Source organism: Calonectris borealis, chromosome 3, assembly GCF_964195595.1.
Source record: "Calonectris borealis chromosome 3, bCalBor7.hap1.2, whole genome shotgun sequence".
Lineage (NCBI taxonomy): Eukaryota > Metazoa > Chordata > Aves > Procellariiformes > Procellariidae > Calonectris > Calonectris borealis.
Window position 1 is genome coordinate 29989863 of NC_134314.1, and position 21811 is coordinate 30011673.

General features: G+C 39.4%; 1 protein-coding gene across 3 annotated transcripts in view; it reads right to left on the reverse strand.

The window, feature by feature from the left end:
- Positions 1-12730: 12730 nt before the first annotated feature.
- LGSN (lengsin, lens protein with glutamine synthetase domain) overlaps positions 12731-21811 on the reverse strand; it is a 66191-nt gene continuing 57110 nt past the window's right edge. For all 3 annotated transcript variants that reach the window (XM_075145264.1, XM_075145266.1, XM_075145265.1), the window contains 2 exons: positions 16024-16202; positions 12731-13930 (listed from right to left, as the gene is read on the reverse strand). In XM_075145264.1, the coding sequence (XP_075001365.1) occupies positions 12731-13930; positions 16024-16202 (1379 nt within the window). The remainder of the gene's footprint in view (positions 13931-16023; positions 16203-21811) is intronic.

The window sequence follows — 21811 nt, forward strand, 5'->3', positions numbered from 1 at the left end:
ACAAGCCAATGTTTCAAGATCTCTTTCAATGTCATTTCCACAACTTCACAATTTTATGAAGCAACATGTTTCCAGACCACACAGTGCACTCAGAGAGACACAGCACCCTCTGCTATCATAGAAGAAAAATAATTGACCTCTGTCTTTTCACAAGATTTGTGGCTTCAAACAGCAGGTAAAACAGGAAGATATTTCATGATGATTCAACAGGTTTCAACAAAACTAAACAGATTTTGCTTTGGATGGTGCCATTTTTGAAAATGCACAAGGCAATACATAAATGGACAACATATCTTGTACAACCAGTATGAGCTGCACGGTTTGTTCTGACAGGATCGATGGAAAGACCTGTTCCCCTGCTATCAAGAGAATCAGATGCTGGCAACATTCATTTCTGTTCGTTACAGCAGCAAGGTGGGTGGTGCAGACCTTCCAAATATATACTTCCTTCTGGGCAAGTAACCCAGATCCACAAAACCAATCCACTGATATTTTGTGGCATCTGAAGACTTAATGAAAATGATGCAAGATGACATTGGCATTTCCCTGATCATTCCACACAGCTGCTTCTGAAATCGACACTGAGCATTTAGTTTGAGTGGTGCAACAAGAAAAATGACAATACGGAGATGTTACTGGTATCCAAAATGCTTGGCATAATGAAGGCTACACATAGGCTCCAAGAAATGGCCTGTACCGGACTCTAGATTTTAAAATACATTAATGCGTTGTCCTCCTACGTAAGAAAGAAATAAACTAAATAATGTATAGATCAGTTGATACTGCAAGTGACTTTGACTAGGCCCTGATCCAAATGACGCGCTACACTGTCATTCCTGGAGTCAAGCACAGAGGCAAGGGGGTGAAAGCAACATTTCAGCTGCAAGGCAACAGCCATAGGACAGAGCAGGAAGCTTTGGGCTTCTCAGATCCAGCAGTATTCAACTGAAGCAGCAGCTGAGCAGATGGATAACAGCTATCTGCAGGATGCGATTGTAGTGCCTGCCTTTATTGGCTCTTTGTTGAGTTACTGTAGACCAGATGCCAGTCCTATAGCACGCGGTGTCTCTTCCAGGGCTTAGAGTCAAACCTTTTTTTAAAATGATAGATTAATTTGTCATTTAAATTTAAGGGAACTCCAGAGAAGCCGAGTAACCATTGGTCTCTATGTGGCTTCTTTAACTAGTCTTTGATATTTCGGTGCAATTACATAATTTGACAGTGTTGGTGATGTGTACTTCAAGGTCAAAAACATGCTCTGGGTGGGGAAGCTCCATCAACGTACTGAACTTCCCAAAGCTTTGTAAGCCATCCCCAAAATAACTTCCACTTGGAAACTGCCTCTAGATGCATCCTTCCCACCCACTTCTTGGTTGGTCACGTGACAGGTATTCAGTTGGATGAAGGATGAACCCTTTTGCCTGAAGCAGCCATATGATCTCTCTTGGTTTTCTTTTGCTTTCCCATGATCAACATCAGCTTTTCTTTCTCGTCCTGCCATTTTTATTGATGCCCGTCCATCTGCATGACTTTTCCCTTTCTCCTGCTAACCCCCAGCACACCAGACTTACAGTGCAAACACTTCTGTAAGCATGTATCCTTGAGAGCACTCCCTTAAGTTTTCAATGAAAATATTATGAAAAGAAAATGTTAGTGGATATAATCTGAAGCTACTCATCAAAACAAAACTAAAGTAAGTTTTAAACTGATGTTTTCACAGAGTTTCTTGCAAATACTCTTTTGCCAGTGTCTAGTGAAGACTTCACTGAATGGCAAAGTATCTCCAAAAGAGAACTGAAAGTTACTTTCAACTTTTTACTTAATGAATGCATATGCTGCTAAGGCAACCTGCAGAGCCCCAGGATTAGTTCATCCTTACTGTCAGGTGAGGTCAACAGGTCAGCAGTGATGGAGCAATGTGCAGAATACCTATGCTAAAGAGACCATCTCACTGTCCTTGGATGTTTAAAATTCTTTTGTTAATATATCCCTGTGTGTTTCAAAGCTGCCCTGTTTCCAAGCGGCATTGTGAGCATCCCAAAGGAAGCACAAATTCGAATCAGTGAAAGGTGGCCACATTCCACGTATATCCTCAAAGTCAAAGTGATTTGCCATTTTCCTTAACTTTAGCTGTCAATGAGAAATGTCCTCATATCACTACAGCAATAATAATAATAATAATAATAATAATAGCACAAAAGGAAGGTGCTTGATGGGCTTGCTGTAACTTAGTGATTTATCATATATTACATGGGAGCTTAAAGGTGAACCCTATTGTGAATCTCCATGATTTAGCGTATAATACAGAGAAGCTTAGCATGTAATTCTGTTGTAAATTTGTATTGATTTGCTGTACAGAACCTTATGGCGTAGCTTCATTGTGAGACTCTTCTTACTCACTTCCAGTATCATGCAGCTGTAACTGTAAGTTCAGTGTGAAACACTCTGATTTACCAGGGGGCACAGAAGATTTCACTTTGCAGCTCTGTTGTGACCCTCTAATGATGTGCTCACGGAGTCCTGCTGGAGAATAGGCTGTACTTTAACAAACCACTGATGCTTTCATGTAGCAAAGAATATCTGCAGCCAATGAAATATCTAATTATAAAAAACAGTCTCCAGAGCACAGAATCTGGATTAAAACACATTTGCTGCTAATCCGTCCACTAATGAGGTGTCATACAGAAAAGATAATTTTCTCCAAGATATCTAATGCCCAGGCATAGACAGTATACTATGAGTGCCTCATATCTCCCAGTTTTCAAAACCCTCACTTTTCCACCTTTTCCACTAAAATCCTAGTATTACACATCATTATTCTCCCTCCAAAAAATCCAAGATTTTTAGCTAATGCACTGACTTTCACCTAGGATTGTCTTGGGCCAGGGGTACAAGTATTCAAATAACTGTTTGTGGATTGACTGTGGCCAGCAACTAAGCACTCACCCAGTCGCTTGCTCAACCACCCCCCAACCTTGATGGGGGAGACAACTGGAAGAGCAAACACAAGAAAAACTCGTGGGTCAAGATAAAGACAGTTTAACAAGTGAAGGGAAGAGGGAAAAAACCCCAAAGTATTGTAAAGGTAATCACTCATCACCTTCCACAAGCAGATCAATGCTCAGTCAGTCTCCAAGCAATGGTTTCTTTGGAAAGAGTACCTCCCAGATTTATTGCTGAGTACAACATCATATTGTACGTGATATCCCTTTGGCCAATTCAGGTCAGCTGTCCCAGCTTTGTCCCCTCCCAACTTCTTGTCAACCCCAGCCTATTCACTGGTGGGTAGAATGAGAAACAGAGAAAAACTTGATGCTGTGTAAGCACTGCTCAGCAGTAGCTAAAACACTATTGTGTTACTAACATGCTTTAGTCACAAATCCAAAACACAGCACCATATGGGCTGCTATGAAAAAAGTTAACTCCATCTCAGCCAGACCCAGTACACAGTTGAACGATGTTTAAGAAAGCAGGTTTCAGTAAGGTTGTCCTTAGCCTCGACTTTTAAGCCTCTGCAACAGAACTTAAACAATGCAACATGGAAAAGAATATAATATTTTAGTTACCCTTGGGAGATGTCTATCTCTTGCCACTGAGTAGCCTGGGGTCCTATGGGTGCTACGCTCCTAACTGAGGTGTACCAGTTAAGTACCTAAAATTCAGCGGGGTGATTCTGTGCCCAATAGCTTTGAATCAACTTAATATAGAATAATAGAATCATAGAATCATTAAGGTTGGAAAAGACCTCTAAGATCATCGAGGCCAACCGTCAACCCAACACCACCATACCCATTACACCATGTCCCTAAGCGCCTCATCTAACACATCTTTTAAATACCTCCAGGGATGATGACTCAACCACTTCCCTGGGCAGCCTGTTCCAAGGCCTGACCACTCTTTCAGTAAAGAAATTTCTCCTAATGTCCAATCTAAACCTCCCTTGGCGCAACTTGAGGCCATTTCCTTTCATCCTATCGCTAGTTACTTGGCAGAAGAGACCAACACCCACCTCGCTACAACCTCCTTTCAGGTAGTTGTAGAGCGTGATGAGGTCTCCCCTCAGCCTTCTATTCTCCAGGCTAAACAGTCCCAGTTCCCTCAGCCGATCCTCATAAGGCTTGTGCTCCAGACCCTTCACCAGCTTCCTTGCCCTTCTCTGGACACGCTCCAGCCCCTCCATGTCCTTCTTGTAGTGAGAGGCCCAAAACTGAACACAGGATTCGAGGTGTGGCCTCACCAGTGCCGAGTACAGGGGCACAATCACCTCCCGACTCCTGCTGGCCACACTATTCCTGATACAGGCCAGGATGCCATTGGCCTTCTTGGTCACCTGGGCACACTGCCGGCTCATGTTCAGCCGGCTGTCAATAAGCACCCCCATGTCCTTTTCCTCTGGGCAGCTTTCCAGCCACTCTTCCCCAAGCCTGTAGTGTTGGCTGGGGTTGTTGTGGCCAAAGTGCAGGACCCGGCACTTGGCCTTGTTGAACCTCATACAGTTGGTCTCAGCCCATCGATCCAGCCTGTCCAGGTCCCCCTGCAGAGCCTTCCTACCCTCGAGCAGATCAACACTCCCACCCAACTTGGTGTCATCTGCAAACTTACTGAGGGAGCACTCAATCCCCTCATCCAGATCATTGATAAAGATATTGAACAAGACCGGCCCCAGTACTGAGCCCTGGGGAACACCGCTCGTGACCGGCCACCAACTGGATTTAACTCCGTTCACCACAACTCTCTGGGCTCGGCCGTCCAGCCAGTTTTTTCCCAGCAAAGAGTATACCTGTGTAAGCCGTGAGCCGCCAGCTTCTCTAGGAGAATGCTGTGGGAGACAGTGTCAAAGGCTTTACTGAAGTCCAGGTAGACCACATCCACTGCCTTTCCCTCATCCTCTAGGCAGGTCACCTGGTCATAGAAGGAGATCAGGTTGGTCAAGCAGGACTTGCCTTCCATGAACCTGTGCTGGCTGGGCCTGATCCCCTGGTTGTCCCGGACATGGCTTGTGAGCACCCTCAGAACGAACCGCTCTATAATCTTCCCCGGCACCGAGGTCAGGCTGACCGGCCTGTAGTTCCCCGGATCCTCCTTCCGGCCCTTCTTGTAGATCGGCGTCACATTGGCAAGCCTCCAGTTGTCCGGGACCTCCCCAGTTAACCAGGACTGTTGGTAAATGATGGAGAGTGGCTTGGCAAGCTCCTCCGCCGGCTCCCTCAGTACCCTCGGGTGGATCCCATCCGGCCCCATAGACTTGTGAGTGTCCAGGTGGCATAGCAGGTCGTTAACTGCTTCCTGTTGGATTATGGGGGGTTTATCCTGCTCGCCGTCCCTGTCTTCCAGCCCAGGGGGCTGAGTACCCTCAGGATAACTGCTCTGACTATTAAACACTGAGGCAAAGAAGGCGTTAAGTACCTCAGCCTTATCCTCATTCTTGGTGGCAACGTTCCCCCGGCATCCAATAGAGGATGGAGATTCTCCTTGGCTCTCCTTTTGTCATTAATATACTTGTAAAAGCATTTTTTGTTGTCTTTCGTGACAGTGGCCAGGTTGAGTTCTAGCTGGGCTTTTGCCTTTCTAATTTCCTCTCTGCATGACCTAACGAGATCCCTGTACTCTTCTTGAGTTGCCTGCCCCTTCTTCCAAAGGTGATAAACTCTCCTTTTTTTCCTGAGTCCCAGCCAGAGCTCCCCGTTCAGCCAGGCCGGTCGTCTTCCCTGCCCGTTCTTCTTACGGGCACATGGGGACAGCCTGCTCCTGCGCCTTTAAGACTTCCTTCTTGAAGAACGTCCAGCCTTCCTGGACCCCTTTGCCCTTCAGGACTGTCTCCCAAGGGACCCTCTCGACCAGTGTCCTGAGCAGGCCAAAGTCCGCCCTCCAGAAGTCCATGGTAGCGGTTTTGCTGGCCCCCCTCCTTATTTCACTAAGTATTGAGTATTCTATCATTTCATGGTTGCTAAACCCAAGCCGGCCTCCGACCACCACATCTCCCACCAGTCCTTCTCTGTTTGTGAACAGCAGGTCAAGCGAGGCACCTGCCCTGGTAGGCTTGCTTACCAGCTGCGTCAGGAAGTTATCCTCCACACACTCCAGGAACCTCCTCGAATTCTCCTATTCTATAGAAAGACCCTGTAGAGTATGTATTGAAGAGACGCATAACAATGTCATGTATTAACTGCGATCCTGTAAACGGTAACAGGTTCCATCTCAGGTATACTGTAGCTTTATAAGCCAAATGGAAAAAAAAAAAGCAGTGAAAAACTAAGGACATAACATTTACGGGCACATGGGGATGTTATGTGGAATTTCATAGCCAGTGTGAGATGATAGAAAGCACTATTTGTGGATGTTGTTATGATGAAAGCTTAGTGTCAGCAAAGAAATCAAAAAGCACTCTTAAATTACAGATTAAATTGAACAATTGTTGTTGCATACCTTCAATCAAAGAAAATTGCTCTGTAGTTGCAAACTCATCCAAGTGGCTTTTCACCTTCAACCAATCATTCTTCACCCAGGAGCTGGTCTCCTGACCGCTGCCTTTCTGGGTTTTTCTCAGAATGAATTAGAGCTTGCACAGAGCACTCTCACCTGCTCAACCCTCTTCACATCTTTCTCCCCCTGCTCAAGTCTAACATACATGTTTAGTGGAATTGCTTGTAAATAGTTCCTCTCCTCTTTATTTCTTTTACTGCCACATCCTGGGACCACAGTTGTGTGTTTTCCACAGATGGTGTATAAAAATGCTTCAAAACAGCAGAGTTTCAGACCAGATAAATCAATGCTTTGCAACAACCTTGCAGGATCAATTTTTGTTTGAAGCATTTAAAGAATTTTGAACATATTTGAGCTCTTTACTTTAAAAAAATCATGAAGATATTGCAACAAAAGGGTTGGAGGAAGGGGATTGTTGAGGCTTGAATACTGTAACTTTGTGAAGAGATTTAATATGTGAAAAATGTGAGGTGGGGAAGCAGACTTGCAGAGCAAAGTCATATACATAAATGTAGTCAAAACCACTTAAACATATCTATCCCATGTGCTGATTGATATCTAGACTCTGTAGCTAAATACCAATAATTTACCCAAAAAATTCTGGGTAGAGTTAGGTTTCTGCTCAGGAATAGGAAGCTGGTTGGAATAAGTATGTCTAGGGTGCATTTGTATTATGTATTTATGGTTTTCCTACAGCAGACAGGAAAAAAATGAGTTGGAAAGGAAGGAAATCAGGATAGGTAAAATGGCAGTCCCTAGAAGCAAGTAGGCTTCCCAAAGCATTTTAATAAGATGGAAGTATGAAAGAACTTCCAGTGACAGCATATTCAATTACAAATACTGAATACTGCCATTAAATGACTTGCATTTTTGTTGCGATGTTGTTAAAGAATACATACAGATGATACACATACACACACACACAAATATAGACAAAAGTTCAAGAGTTAATGAAGCTCGACTAAACAAATGACAAAGATATGCATTAGCTTTCAGCTGTCATACTACCCTTTTTTAAAGTATTGTAAGTACATGTATAAAATATACAGGTATATTTTAATGTGGCATTTTTCAGCACAGCATGAGAGCTTGAGATCCCAGAGGAAAGTTGCACGGTACACTGCTGCCCTCTGGCTGGAGCCTGAAAGAAGAAAGACTGAATATTCGTTTGTGTACACGGTGTCAGCGGCTTGACATGCTGGAGAAATATTAGTTAATCAAATCCTGTTTTCATACCTCACAGAACCTGAAACCCTTAGAAGCATGGCATTTCCAAATTCAGAATAAGCTACTGTATGTAGGGCTCGGTAGATGTTGTGTTATTTTCTGATACTATATCACAAAATATATCAAGACACAATGTGTAACAAGGGGTGTGAGATACCTTCATTGTTCGTTGCACAACAAAAAATTTACCTGAGCAATGATACTGTAGTGTTTCAATACATTTTCACTGTGTTCCTAGTGTTTCATTACATGGTGTGTCTAATGGTAACTGTGAACCCATTTTTCTGACTGCTTTGCTAGTAAATATCTTCTGATCTACCTTCTTCCCTGCATACAAACATTATTAACAGAATTTCCCCCATTAAAAATAATGTAATTTAGCTATTATTTTATCTTTATTTATATATCTTCTAAAACAGATAAAGTATTTCGCTTTCCTGTAAGCTCAATTATGAGCACAGTCTAACAGTCTGTTCCACAATCACACAGCAACATGAGACCCCAGCAAAAAGGAAAACGAGCCAGCTTATTATACCTATAAACATCATGCATCTACGGATGTACTATCTTGGAACATCATAAATTACATTTTGGTGTCCAAAACTCTGCCAGCTTCCACAGACATCCATCTGGTATCAGTTAAAAGCATGTTGGTGACATGAAGATCACCAGGACTGGGGGCTCCGCAGTTTTCCTAAATGTCAACTCCGTTGCTTCATTCTCCTTAACATTACGAAATTTTTCAGATTGTCTAGTCTAAATCTTCCTTGATACAAGTCTGTTAGTCTGTTCTAACTGCAACTGAAGGACGAAAAGATTATATTCTGCTACTTAGCAGCATCTTTTACATGCTTGAAAACCATTACTAACCCCTATACCTGATCTCCTCTTTCTAAGCTAAACACAGTCATTCAGTTCTTCCTGGTAAATACGTCCTAGATTTATGATCATTTGCTCTGGTCCCCTCTGGATTTTCTCCAGATATTCTACATGTGTTTAAAGTATGGCACCTTATTATCAAACCCTGAGATGAATTTAATTTGCATTTAATTAATGCAAAAGGATCAGTTTCTGTTTCTTGCAAACTATATGCTTGTTTATATTTCCTAAACTGCCTCTTCTTTCAAATTGATGAGCTGGTGAAATGGAACACAACCCAGACTCCTCTCTGAACAAACACGTACTTAGGCAGTTCACATCCTTGTCTCAAAGTAGTATCTTGCACTGACCCTCGTTCAAGTACATTTTTTTTTCCAGAACATTTCTCCAATTTGTTAACACCATGTTTTATTTTTATGTTGTTCTCTAACATAAGTGGGGGAAAAAAACCAAGTTTGGTGTTTTCGAATGTAGTAAGCCTGTTCTCTGTTTCATTAGCAAGGTGATCAGGGAAAACAATGAACACTGGATTCCAGGACAGATCCCTGTCGAATCCTATTCTATACATTCTTCCATTTTGACAGGCAAATATTTTATAATTATCCATTTCTCTTTTTAGATTTTTCTGAAAAATTTACTTCATTTGCTGCTCCACTGAAATTATACACTGAATTCTCTTCATGTTTGCTACCAGTTTCAGATCAACTGTTGTTTTTATTAATAAATTACTTTTGAAAAATATCACCTAAATTTACGATCTCTCTCTCATGAGACTTACAGTCTTGCTTATAATGTGAAGTGGGAGTTTTTCCACAGAAAGTGTATCCCAGTGTTTTAATGAATAATAACTCATAGCACTCATCTATATTCTATTTTCATTTAAAAGATGTGTTGATATATAGTAATGATGCAAATCCTAAATACATTATGCAACTTATACAATATGGAATATACTTCCATAAAAGTCTATATACCCTAGCTCTTAATGATAAAAAGGTTTTCTAATTTTTCTGGTAAAAAAAAAATCCTTTCACCATTTTGAGGGAATGTTTATTTAACGATTATTAAATGGTATTGACCAAAAAGCATAGCTAGCCTAGCAACTGTTTATTTACCTGCATATACTGAATTGCAAACTACCATAACACCTTTACCATGTAGTGGGCATGGTGGTGTTGGGTTGACAGTTGGACTCAATGATCTCAGAGGTCTTTTCCAACCTTAATGATTCTATGATTCTATGATTGTATGAAAATATTGGACAAAATTTAGGGCACACTAGCTTCAAGCTGTATTTTGAACCTTTTTTTTTTTTTTTTAAAAAAAGGCATTTATTTGCCAGAAACATGAAATATTTTTATTTAATCATATAGTCACTGTCTTTTCAGAGCCTATGTCATTGAGGACTACTTAGAAAATACATGTAGATTTATCTTATCTTGCTATAAGGTAACCTGTAGAACATCAGTTCTAGTTGGTTGGTTTTTGTTTGTAAATAATGGCTTTCTATAACTGAATTTAATCAGAAAGTTGGACATATATGTTTTTATTTCTTCAATGTTGTGATAAGAAAACAATATGGATAATACATATAATATATATAATGAACCTCATGTTCATTAAATTCAGTTTAGGAGTTCATTATATATTATCTCTTAAAAAGTGACTGTAAACAGTGATATACAATTATAAATCCAAGACAAACCACAAAGTGTCTCTTTCACACAAAAATTTGTTTGAAAATTGGCATAGCATGTAGCATGACATCCTATTAATATATATAAAAAATGAAGAGAAAAATACACATTTTTATCTGATACTTTCATTCATTTTACCATCCCTATAATCAGATCCAGAAGTAGTACAATGTAGAAAGTGAACCTAAATATCTTCTCATATTTCAACTTAAAAATGTGGTCAGTGTTATGCCAGGGTAACTTTCCAAGTCCCAAAAGAAATGAGAGAGGAATGTAACTCTATTTTATAAGGTATTTCATTGAGAAGGTTGAGTTCACTTATGTTTTGTTTAATATGCTTTATTTTTGTGAAAAACAGATATAGATCTGAAATTGAATTTTAGAAACTCCGGTGTGGGAATTTGTTTTTATTTCAAAATCAACTTCTAGATAAACTTTAAAATTAAGGTCATTATGCTTGTAGAAGCTTAACACGTGTTCCATAGCCATTTCTGGTACAGCTTTGCTTAGCCAGGGTATTTACTACCATACAAATATTCTATCACATTAACACACATCATACATGCAGTGTTGTGCTTTATTACATCCTTGCCAGATGAAGAACAAGGAATAGCTATTAACCTGTGTGATCGTTGGGACTAAATAATGAGTATGGTAAGTAAGCTGTCTGAACAAGGAAAGTATTTTTATGGGTGTTTTCTGCCAAGGGCTTGTGAAGATGAGAGTAGGAAATAACCAGAAGGAGAAGACAGAAAACAAGTCAGAAGACAGATTCCCAGAGTCCCTGAAGAAGTGTTAGGGCAGCAAAAGAGAAGCATTTTTTCAGTATGAGAAGCTCTGCTTAAATGCAAGACTAGATCTGCCAAAGCAAATCAGCCTGGAGAAGAGAAGAATAGTCCCATGATCTGGAGCACCTAAAAAAATGTGTCAAGTGAGTAAGGGAGAGGAGCAAATCCACCCACCAACTACAGACTGTGACAAGGGAATGCATTTATCATGTTTCCTTAGATTATTTATTTCCTCTTGCTACCTGAGTACAAAGTGATTTCTTCCTTGGAATCCCACAAAGTTTTAGCATACCAGGTGCTAAATTTCAAGTAGAATACTCTGTAGGGGAGGAGTGGAAGATCCATCAGTAGGCAACTAGCACATTTCTGTTCACACCTTCTGGTTCTGCAAGTTGGCAGAGGCATCAACTGATTCTTGTTTTCACTCCACTGATGACCAAACACTTTCACTCACAAATTCCTACACATAGATCAAAATATTGTGACAAGATAAAGAACATCAGAAATCACTGTTAATGTGGAGGTGAGGTATGAAACGAGGGCTATCTTTAATAATAAAGGATGACAGCGGCAACAGTAACAAAAACAAAGAGCAAATCTAAAACCCACCTCCTGCCATTCCAAAAACTTTACTTTTCTTTACACCAGCTGCCATTTCTAATTTTAGGATGGGTCTTCTCTTCCTCTGTTTTAATCACAGTCTCTGAACTCACATCTTCACTCGTTCTTTCTGGTTTTAACCTCCTCTTTCTGTTCATCTCTTTACAGTCATCCTCCTCATCCTTGATAACATCAAGTTTCCCAATAAAGTCCAGTTTAAGCTCTTAATTCTCTGGCTTCTTTGTCCTTTTTTTTCCTCATTTGCCATTCAATTCTGAATTAACCCATTAACTATCAAAGTAGACATAATACCAGCTCCTTTTTTATTGCACAGTGGCCTGACACTCCTGGCTTTCTATGAATCATTCCCTCTGCAGGCCACCATTTGATTTCTTTTAGTATCTTTATCCGTTATAGTTCTTGCAGACTTAATTCAGCAGCAGAATTCCTGATGTATAGATTATTTTATAATCCCTCCTGTCTTTTTATTTATGCCCATTAAGATACTGATTCCTGACTCTCAGGTTCTACAGCCTCAGTCCTTTGCCCTTCTCTCTAAAATGTTGATCATTCTAGCCTAAGTTTTAAATCAAACTCAGATTCTTCTGGTTTAGCAACCCTTCAGTTACTGAATAAGCTGGGAGAAATCCCTTAACCATGCTGAACAAGAAATTTGCCTTCTGCCTTAATTCTCCTTCCACCCCCCCCCCATCCCCATTATTCCTACTTTTCTGCACATTATACAGTCCTATTACAGTTGTATAGTCGTTCTTCTCCATTTCACCTTCTCTTTTCTTCTTTTCACCAGCAGGTCTGTTCACTTAAATTGAAAAAAATACTGTTTTTTAAAAGTCTGTTAATGTTATTTCATGCATATCAGCTTTGCACAGTCCTGAATGTACACAGACAATACAATGCAATTACCATGTACTATACAAAGGAGGAAAAAAAAATCCCAAAGCATTAAAAACATTTTAAAATATATTTACTAATTTCAAGATTCTTAACCATTCACCGTAAGCATTTACACAGCATCACTACAGAAGAGTGCTCCTTCTAAATAAAATACCCCAGGCATTTATTCCTTTCGCTATCCATTTCTTCAGTTTCTAACTCATAATGTTTCATGGCAACAAAGTATCGGACAAAAGTTTCACCTAATGCTTCCTTGATGCACGAATCTTTCTCGAGTGCAACAAGAGCATCTTCTAGTTTCAGAGGGACTAACGAATGTTTTAGATCAGCAGCGTGATTTTCTTCTTGGAGCATATCATCATACCTAAGTCCTCTCTTTACCCCATCTAGACCCGCAGCAATAGTAGCAGCAAGTACCAGGTAGGGGTTTGCTGTAGCAGAACTTAATTTATTCTCTATGTGAGTGCCTTTTCCACCATGAGATTTGACATTAAAGGCACAGCTGTTATCATTATATCCCCATTTTGCATTTACAGTCTCTTTTGATTCTTTACTGTATTTAGAATAAGGCTTACGGCAGCTGGTGGTAGGAGCCATCAAGCAGCTGATAGCTGCTGTGTGTGCCAAGAGACCCGATAACCAATTTTTTCCAATATCTGAGAGCTCCTCACCTCCATAACCAGCAGAAAACAAATTCTTCTGGCCATTCAAATCCCAGAGGCTATGTGACAGAGCCCCTGAATTATAGAACCCCGATTCTGAGAAAAAGCTAGCCACGTAGTTATACTTCTTAGCCACCTCTTTAATGCCTGTTCTAAAAGTGAAGGCACTGTCAGCAGCATCTATGCCAAACGCTGGATGAAAAGTGATCTCCATTTGCCCAGGCCCACTGGAAGAAGAAAAGCTTTCAATGTTGGCACCAGCATAATACATTCCTTCAATGAGCTCCTGAATGAAAGTCTGGTCATGGTTATTTAGTATCGTGGCTGCGGGAAAGGATATTGTCTTCGAATTTACAACCTCAGTAATGCCATAAATACAAAATTCATAAGTGAAGGCAGAGTGTAGAGAAAAGCCATTGTCCTGAAGCTGGCTCAGCTGTTTCTTGGCAATGTGCCTCGGTGAGGTCATTAGCGGGTTGCCCAGCACGGTGAAGGAATCACATATCACTCTCGCAAACTGCTCAGTCCAGGGCAGAATTCGAAACGTTGATAAATCAGGGTTCAGGATTATGTCACAATTAAAACTGGTTGCATTTATGTAATCTAATTCATTATCTTTAGGATTCAGGGTCAGCTCAAGATAACTTCTGGGCATGGCAACACCATGAATTGCTTTCTCCTAAACAGAGCAGAATGACAGATTATGAAATGAGAAAAGAACTCAACAATATTTTTATGTAAGTGAAATATATGAAACTCAGATTCTCAGTAAGAACAATAGTATTTTTCCTAAAAGAACACTAAAAGGCAATGGTCACTAAAGTGGAGGGCAACAGCCAGTTATTGTGTCATTATGATGCAGAACAATCTTCTACAAGATTGGTACGAAAACCCTGGCATCAAGTATCCCAATGACCATTTTTTAAATTTCCATAAAGAACTGAAAAAATGTTCAACACTTATCTTGAATGGTCTTTATACAATTATGGGCATCATCAGCTAGGTGCAAACTTTGCAAGTCAAACTTCTATCTATAGTTACTCTATAAGGCTTTAATATCTTCTGAGCATTTCCTTGACAGAGATCCAAGTGACCACACAAGACTCATGGCAATATGAATTCAGGTTGTGACTTCTTTTTATATGCCATAACACATACCTCACCATTGTTCAGACGCAAAGTTTAACTGAAAATTCTCACTTTTTGGACTTAATAAGTTTGGGGTTAAAATGCAGGGAAGCACTTCCAAGTGAAAAATTATTCTAGTGTTTCAGTACTCCCATTCTAGGTAGCAAACAGGATAAACTTATAATTGTACTTTCTTCTCCATTTGAACAGAGAGCTTCAGCTTACGCAAATGAAATGTAGGTAGGACCCCAAGGAAGGATTATCTAACTTCAAACAAGCACCTTTACAACTTGTCTTACATTCAAACCTTTAGCTAATGAAAACTGCAATTATGCCAAGTTCTATCAAGTGAAATTTGGCTCATGTTTATGTCTTACCTTTATTTTTCTAAGGGAAAGTATTACCATCTGAGTGAGCAGAAGAGTCAGAACAAACCTAAAAAGGGGCAAGCTCAGAGCTGAAAAAACAAAATTTTGCCTATCCAGATGGAAAATTATTGAAATACTTCAAACTGCATACAGTGGCTTCTCTTGAAATAAATGAATAAATAAAGTCTGCCTTCTCTTAAGTAGGTGACAGTCCAGTGGTAGCAATTCTCCCTGTGTGACACCCATAACCAAAACTGCACAGTATGAAGGGAAATTACTCACACATATGTGTGTGTGTGTGTACACATACACATTTTTTTTAGTGTCCAAAAATTTAGACTGTCATCCAAAGCTCCACTTTGTTCAGATGGTAAGATAAACACAAAAGCTGTCTTTAAACAAACTGATCTAGACATTTGCAATTTGACATAACAACTGAAAGAGAAGTTGCAATTAACCTATGACCCCTCACAAGAATTAAAATGACTGAGAGAAAGTTTATTTTGACAAAATCCAAATGACATCAGAGCGAGCAAATTTATCTAGATGATACAGTTGCAGTTTAGCAATTTCTAAAAGAGAAATAATGAAAACATGGCTTAGGCTTTAGAAGGAACTTGAAACAAAAGTGTTCTACATCTTTCCATGTTCATATCTTTTTTTGTGATCACTCAGTAAAACTTAAAATGTTCATAGTGATATGCGAGTAAAAGTATAATGTAGTTACGCACAGGAAGTATCACAGAAGCAATATACTGAAAAGGCTAATCGGTTAAGGATAAATACGGTGAGAATTGCTTCCTAATTTGGTTTTTATTTCCTGAATCATCAATATGGCAAATATTACTATTAAGTCATCATGCAACCCAATGGTATTTTCTTATATGATTGATGACTGTAAAATTTCTCACAGCTAAAGTGATTTTCATTCAGTCATCTTTCTTTTAGTGTTTACTCCTTTCTTTTTGCAATTTACTGACGTTCAGTAAAACAAAATCTTTCTAATGCATTGAACCTGAAAAGATAATTCTGAGGAAAGAGATTATTAGAAGTTCAAGGAACTGAAATTACTAGCCTTATTTAATTAGATTACTATTTGGGGGTACAGAGGAATAGATGATTGCAGTAATGAAAACCGTCCAGATCCTTTCAGAACATTAACAAGTGGAGGGAACAGATAATTTGTTCTAAGTTCTGCCAGCACTATGAAAAAAAAAAACTTAAGGACAGGGCCATGAAAACACATAAAGGTACAGCTAGAAACCAAAAAACTCACGTGAAAAAAGCGAGAAGGAACATTCTTTGATCTTGACACACCATGGAGGTCTATTGATTCAAATCTGACAAACTGTACGTTGTCCCTGGCCATCTGCTGCTTAATGAACTCAATTTGAGAGAACAGGTGAAGGAGAGTTGGACTTCCGAGGCTGTTTACATCAGGCTCTCTGCTGGACTCTGTAAGTGAAGAGGAATGTTCACGTCAAACAAAATAATGAGGCTGTTCTCCTAAAAAGCTCAATAGTGGGAAACTATGACATGGAGTGTAAAAACAAAAATAAGAAAAAGATATGGATCACGAAACATTTCTGTAAATAAACACAATTTTTTCCCCTTTTTTTGGAATGGTCTATAACTTAAATGTGTTTTCATGTTGATAGAGAACACAGGGGAATCATGCAATAAAGCCAGGAATTTCTGAGGGATACCTCAGCTGTTTTGTTGGGTGTTTTTAGGAGCACAAATAGCAGCTGGATACCTATTTCCCACTGAAAGCTGATAGAATTCAGATGCTATATTCCTTCAATGCCTTCGAAGAGTGCATGGATACAGAAACATGATAAAAAGGGCACTTGTCTTCTACTAAACCTTTCCCAAGACTTCCTGAGGGGGCCTGCAGTCTTCTCCACCACAGGCAGCAGACTTTTAGGAGAAGTTTATGCATTTATGTGCCTGCTGTTATGGAGCTGTCTTCTTAACTGTATTACAGCAGCTATAGGACTGCATAAACTTCTTGATGTGAAAGCAGTTACATCTGCATATAACTTCTGTAATGGAGCAGAGGGTTGGGCACAGTAACTTCCTTTCACAAACCTCTCGATTGCTCAGTCTGCTTTTCTTTTGGGTGTCTATGTATTGTTATTATTCAAGTTAAACTACATAAGGTATTAATTTCCATTTAATAAAATAAACTAACTAGACCAAGGGTAAAATGTGATATTAAGATATGAAGAAATGTGAAAAAAATATTTCTTTCTACATTTCTGGGAGGAAAGTCCTCCATTCTTCCAAGGAGGCTGAAAATATGATCAGATGAATTTTTGCAAACCTTTCAGATCCACAGTGGAAGATCACCAACAGCAAGCATTCACCACCCTTCAAGTAGAAGTTAAAAACTTCATGCTGAGGCACTACAAAAGTTGGTGGGAGCACTCCAATCTCTCCAGTACCAAACTACCCAAACTGGAGTATATCTCCTTTAGCAGTGGCCAGCAGGCACAAACACATCTTTTGTGACCTCTTCTTTGAGGCAAAGTAGGACTTCCAGCTGCGAGGCTGTAAGAAGGCTCTCCAGCTAGTCCAGCACAAGGCTGTCTGATTATTCCCTGAGAAGGCAGCAAACTCATCCACAGTCATAGACTTCTTGGAGCCTTTTAATGTTAGTGGAGCATCCTCCAGCTTCAGATGGCAAGGAGGTGACAAGGATACTTTAAGTCAGTAAAGTAAGAAGTTAAGTAATAACAGTGCTTCCTGAGGAATGATAGGTGAAAGCACACGACAAAATTTTAAGTAAATATAAGAGTCTATAGGAAAACAGAGTAAAAATCAAAAAGGTAGAAGCAAGAAAAAAAGAATTTTGTCACATCCACTTCTCCTTGTGACATCTTTCCTTTTGGTCTTCTTCAGCTGTAAGCTGCTTATGAAAATAGCTTTTTTTCTCTGTCTTCCATAAATACTAAGGCACTATGTCCTTTAAAAGATGTGATTAAGTAAGGAAGTCTTGTTTAAATATTTTGTGTAATACTCACTCTGTTGCAGGTGCTGCCAAAACACAATAGCGAGCAGGGAGGATATGTATACTGGCCCTGTTTTGTGTATGTCATCCAAGTAATAGTTATTTGAATACCACTTCAGTCATCCTGTAACATTGTTTACTGACATTTAGCAGATTTGACCTCTTTATGAACCCGACCATCAATTAGAAGTTTATCAACAGCTAATAAACTGTGGCTATTTATTAGATTAATAGAATTAAAAAGATTCTGAAAATCTTCCTACAGATTGCAGTGAGTAGCGTTTTCTTCAACTCCAGGGACAGAAGCCTGAGGTTTTTGCCTTTGTAAAAGCAGTACTCAATCCCTTATTCTACACATGTTTAATTTCCTGTGCAAAGATGGTAGACATTTCTTGTCTACCACCTGTCACACAGAGATCTTTGTGTCTTCATATTATTCAAAGTAAAGTTTGACTGGCAACCCTTGACATGAGAATATTGTCAACTTTTGATGTAAATTTTGCAAGTATTTCTTATAATGTCCTGAAATGTTACCTGTTAAATTTGCATCTACTGAACAAACTTTTTTCAGATAAAAACATATAATTCATGAAAAACAACAACTTTAACTCTGACCCAATTAATTCTTTAAATCAGTTTTCCTAAGAGATATAAATGATATAAAATCAATATCTAAGAAAAACACAAATGTGATATGCATTCATATTAATGATATATGAATTTGTTTAAAAAGTAAAGCTACAAATATACTTAATTTAAACATCTACCAATGGTAGGTAATTTTCCAAATTTTATATATCTGTCTGTTGTCTTCAAGCTAAAGTTATTTGAATAAATGCATAAATACGTAATTAGATTATATGAAATAACATAGATTAACAGAAAAGTCCTATAAAGTAATGTTTTTAAAGAACATTAAGCAAGCAAAAATTTATCTTCTCCAGTTGGACTTGTTATGATTAATGATAGATCTTTCTAAATGATGAGACTAAAATTTATATATTGTTCTAGCATTAGTCTAAAATTAGGCTATATACCAGTCTAGACAGCCCGCTAATCAAAAGGCAGACAGTTATTCATTTAAAATAGCCTTTCTCCAAAATCTGTTAGAATCACTCCAGCAGCTTTCACATACCTTTTAGAGGCAGTTCATCTTTTATATCATTTGCAGATTATCACAGAATCATAGAATCATTAAGGTTGTAAAAGACCTCTAAGATCATCGAGTCCAACCGTCAACTCAACACCACCATGCCCACTAAACCATGTCCCTAAGCGCCTCATCTACACGTCTTTTAAATACCTCCAGGGATGGTGACTCAACCACTTCCCTGGGCAGCCTGTTCCAAGGCCTGACCACTCTTTCAGTAAAGAAATTTCTCCTAATGTCCAATCTAAACCTCCCTTGGTGCAACTTGAGGCTATTTCCTCTCGTCCTATCGCTAGTTACTTGGCAGAAGAGACCAACACCCACCTCACTACAACCTCCTTTCAGGCAGTTGTAGAGCACGATGAGGTCTCCCCTCAGCCTCCTCTTCTCCAGGCTAAACAGTCCCAGTTCCCTCAGCCGCTCCTCATAAGACTTGTGCTCCAGGCCCTTCACCAGCTTCCTTGCCCTTCTCTGGACACACTCCAACACCTCAATGTCCTTCTTGTAGTGAGGGGCCCAAAACTGAACACAGTATTCGAGGTGCGGCCTCACCAGTGCTGAGTACAGGGGCACGATCGCCTCCCTAGTCCTGCTGGCCATACGATTTCTGATACAAGCCAGGATGCTGTTGGCCTTCTTGGCCACCTGGGCACACTGCCGGCTCATGTTCAGCCGGCTGTCAAACAGCACCCCCAGGTCCTTTTCTTCTTATTATCTTTCCTATTGAAATAGTAAGTTTCTGTAAATTGTATGATAGATAAAAAATATCATCATGACTTAATATCACTGACTGGTTTTGGAAATATGAAAGGGGATTTGTTTCTTAAATAATATTTAGTGAATAACTACTGAGAATACTTACTGTTCTCCAGCACAGGTCCCAAAATATATTTTCTTGGTAGCCAGTAAATAAATCACTGGCAAACTAAGTCCATGAAGCCAATGATGACTAAAGTTTGGAAAGGTATAGCAGGGAACTGAGTTACTCTCTCTTTTCCCAGTTAGTACAGTCATTATCCAGAGCATTAGTTACTAGAGATAAGGTAGCTAATAAATATTAGAGAGGTCTAGCTGATTTAGATACACAGTCTGAAAGTCTAACATTCTTATGAGGGAGGATTGTGTTCATGAGTACAACTGTTCTGCTAGCTCTGTGGGCCTCTAGAAATAATGGCATCTTTATTTTCATTTCAGAAAATATACTTAGGGAAGCATGTATGTAAATTTCACAAGATGCTCAGATTTTGGTTCAGATTTTCATTTTAAAAATCAAGTACAAATCCAGACTGGCCATCTTTCTTAAAGCAGAGTAGCACATATAGATACTTAGATATCTATATCAAATCAGTAGTACACAAAAAAGCACTTAATGTTTGTTTTTCTATGGTTCTACCTGTATTTTGCATTTAAGTTACCACTGAGAAACAATTAGTATTACTCATGTTTCTCTTGTAATTGGTACATAATATCTACAAATATAAACAAATTATCTTCACATATTTAAAAAAGATTAATAACACAAAACTAAAAATATTACCAAAAACCTACAAATTATACAAATTATATTATTATTATTTCTAGTGGAATAGTGGTGCCATTCTTACATTTTTAATATTGAAATCATTCACATTGCTAAGGGCAGCTGACATCGGACTAGGGCAAATAGTTAACATCAGCTTTATCTTCTCAGCAACAGAAAACTGCCACGGCAGAAGAAAGTGCACATGTCCTAGATCAATCTGTCATTATCTGCTTATTCAAAGAAATCCTTTCCCATGGTCCCTATTAAATCACACCGTTTCTAAAGCAAACAATTTCTCAGCTCTATAAGAGGTGACTGTGTCAAACCGATGAAACGAAAAGGATGTGCGACATGTTGCCAGCGGACTTGACAATGACAGGAACAAGCTGACCTAACAAACGTAGTAATATTGGAAACTCTTCACTGAGAAACACGACCACCAATGTAACGTAAGGCAATAACAGCAGACACCAGCAGGTAGACTCCATATAAAAATCATGCACTGGAGAAGGAGATGTGTTTCCATCAGTCCTCCTCCAGTTTATTCCTCCCATTCTATCTCCAGCTGTGCCAGATGTGCTCCCTCCTGAAACGACCCTGCTGCAGCCATGCAGCTGCTGCGCACCCTCCTCCTGCCCAGTGAGACGGGGTCTGGTCACGCCTGAGTCCCATGCAGCATCGGAGCACACGTCCCTGTGCTCTGTGGCACGTTGTGGCACCTGTTACTGCCTCAGAGCGGTAGGGAAATAAAACCCTTTGCAAGCGCAGGAGTTGCTGTGCCAGTCAAAGGCAGCATTTCAACATGCTAGAGCTGTCTTTGATATCAGCTATTAACAGGAAAGGCAAGGCGTTCTTTGCAAAATGAACTGTCTAAAGAGAATGGGTTTTGCAGTTCCTCACTGAAAAGGTGGTCTTGTGGTTAGGAGCAAAAGGGTTAATATCCAAATTTGTCTTAATTTCTTCTTCATCCTTGGAAATCTAACACAGGGTGCTCTGAAGATCTATGTGAATATTGACCCCTTTTATAAAAACAGATACCTTGTGCTGATGATATCCACTGGCAATGAGTCCCACAGGGTAATCACACACCTAACCCTTCTAAATCCTATGGAAATTTAAATATGTGTGCTCTTCTTTACAGGATTCCGGTTTGTGTATTTAAGAACAGCCAGTCTACTTTGTTTGTACAGCATGTTACTTACTGTTCTCATGTTTGCCTTCAAACATTAACAGTCTTTATTTCTCAAACCTCATATCACAGCTTTTCCTATGCTAGACATCATTTTTATTGCTAGTATTTAAAGCCTCTCTTTTCTATTCCCATCTGGTTTTTAACATGGTAAATAGAAATGAGTACTGAGTTGCATTTGAATAATACT